Here is a 1,849-nt window from a genome sequence, read left to right on the forward strand (position 1 = left end):
TACTGTTCAAATGGTTTTATTCCAGGTTTACCATGACAGGTTTATGGAATCAAAAATACAACTCAAGATCGTCTTCAGTTCTATGAAAAAAGGTAAGGGTGGGTTACTTTTTTGCAGCTGAGTTACTGGTTTTTCATCTCGCTCAGTGGGATTTTACTCTTTAAAAGGTAAATAAACAAACCTATATTGACAATTAGCTGTAAATAACCGAAGGAGGAGACTCCAAATTGTTTGTATAAAACTCCACCGATGGTGGGGCCAACAGTCCGGGTCAAGGGCTGCACCGAGGCACAAATCCCAAGCATGGTACCTAGGAGAGATGGCAGAGACAAGCAGACATCAGGCATGTCTTGGGATGGGAAAGTGAAGAAGAGCGTGCGGGATCCCCTTTGTTTCTGATGGCATTCCCTTGCAGTAGTAGCAAATCACTTCAAATAATCTCTTGCGTTAATTTATAGAGGTCCAATTAGGGTTTGTTAAGGCTAAGGACTCCTGCAGGAGTGGGGACAAGTTTCCACCGTGAGCCAACTCAGCTCTTTACTGAGTGGTCTGGAGAACCATAATGCTGCTCAAAAAGCAAGCTGGTGCTCACTGCTGCCTTCACCGGGGTCCAAGGAAGACTTTGGCCCATGAAGATGCTTCTGAACATCGCACCAAGCAGGGGTGGTAACTACTGCAGGTGTGGGACAGAGGAACAGCTCTTGAGGGCTTAGCAGGAGTGAGAGGCTTAGGTCTAACTAGGTCTTTAAGAATAAATAAATAAAACCACAGATAAAGATTGAACCACCTTGAGATACTCCCCCGACCCTCCCTTGCAAAAAGAACGGATATTTCAATTTGGATGGAAATGCGAGCCCTTCACCCGGCTGGGCCGGTTTCCCCTCCAGCAGCTCTCCTATTTGCATCATTAACAGGAACTTGGTGGATGGGGAAGCACCTCCACTTTGGCAAAGGCAGGTTTTTTTTTTTTTTTTTCATGTGCAAACGGGTGGCCAGGATGTCCTACGGGATGCAAAGATGGCCCCTATGCATCCAGCATGCTCTTTGCCCTGCAGACGTTGTGCAGGACGGGCTGTCACTCAGGGCAGCAGAAAATACCTGGCTGGCCAGAAAATCATTAGCCTCCAGAACTGGGAGGAAGGGCAAGCTGGTAGGATATGGAAGAAACTTGTGCCCTGCTCTGAAATTATGTTTGTGATTGATTGGTTTTTTTTTAATATCAGTATGATTATTTGGCTGTTGGCATCAACTTTCCACCGAGACATGCATTGAAGCACTGTCACCCCACCAGGGCAGTGGTGCCTGGGAAGGATGAGGAAGATGCTGTCCTGTCCGTAAGAAGATGTGGAGCCGAGTGCGATACCCAACGTGGGTAGCCATGGGGAAAGGATCTCTGGCTCCAGGAGAGAAGAGGTAGCCAGGTGTTTGGGTAGTGCTGGCCAGCAACTGCTGGGCTTTTATCAGCGTGCTTAAAATACTTGTGCAATGAGCCCGAGCCGAGGGCGTAGCCGCACGGAGAGGGAAATCTCCCGGGAAGTGCTGCCGAGCGCTCCTCCCGCGCATGGGAACACAAAGGTGATGGGTGGGACCTCGCCTTGACCCTTTGCCAATGGGAACCATCCCACAACCACCAAACTTTCTGGGCAGGTTTTGCAATTATTTTTTCCCCTCTAGGTATTTGAATTAAACTAATTACTACGTACAATTGTCAAACTGGCTCTTATGATTGAGGAGGCACTTTTTTTCCTTTCTTTTTTTTTTTTTTTTTTTTTTTTTTAAAAAAAAAAAAAAAAAAAAAAAAAAAAAAAAAAAAAAAAAAAAAAAAAGTTCTAGGAAAAATATTAAACCC

At 45.8% G+C, this 1,849-nt stretch overlaps 1 protein-coding gene across 1 annotated transcript in view; it reads right to left on the bottom strand.

The window, feature by feature from the left end:
• Positions 1–1,849, bottom strand: part of SLC22A18 (solute carrier family 22 member 18) — a 62,119-nt gene continuing 60,270 nt past the window's right edge. The window contains exon 10 of the mRNA XM_014959945.1: positions 1–310. Within this exon, the coding sequence (XP_014815431.1) occupies positions 123–310 (188 nt within the window). The 3' untranslated portion in view covers positions 1–122. The remainder of the gene's footprint in view (positions 311–1,849) is intronic.

This window comes from Calidris pugnax, unplaced genomic scaffold (genome assembly GCF_001431845.1).
Source record: "Calidris pugnax isolate Ruff unplaced genomic scaffold, ASM143184v1 scaffold435, whole genome shotgun sequence".
Classification (NCBI taxonomy): Eukaryota; Metazoa; Chordata; class Aves; order Charadriiformes; family Scolopacidae; genus Calidris; species Calidris pugnax.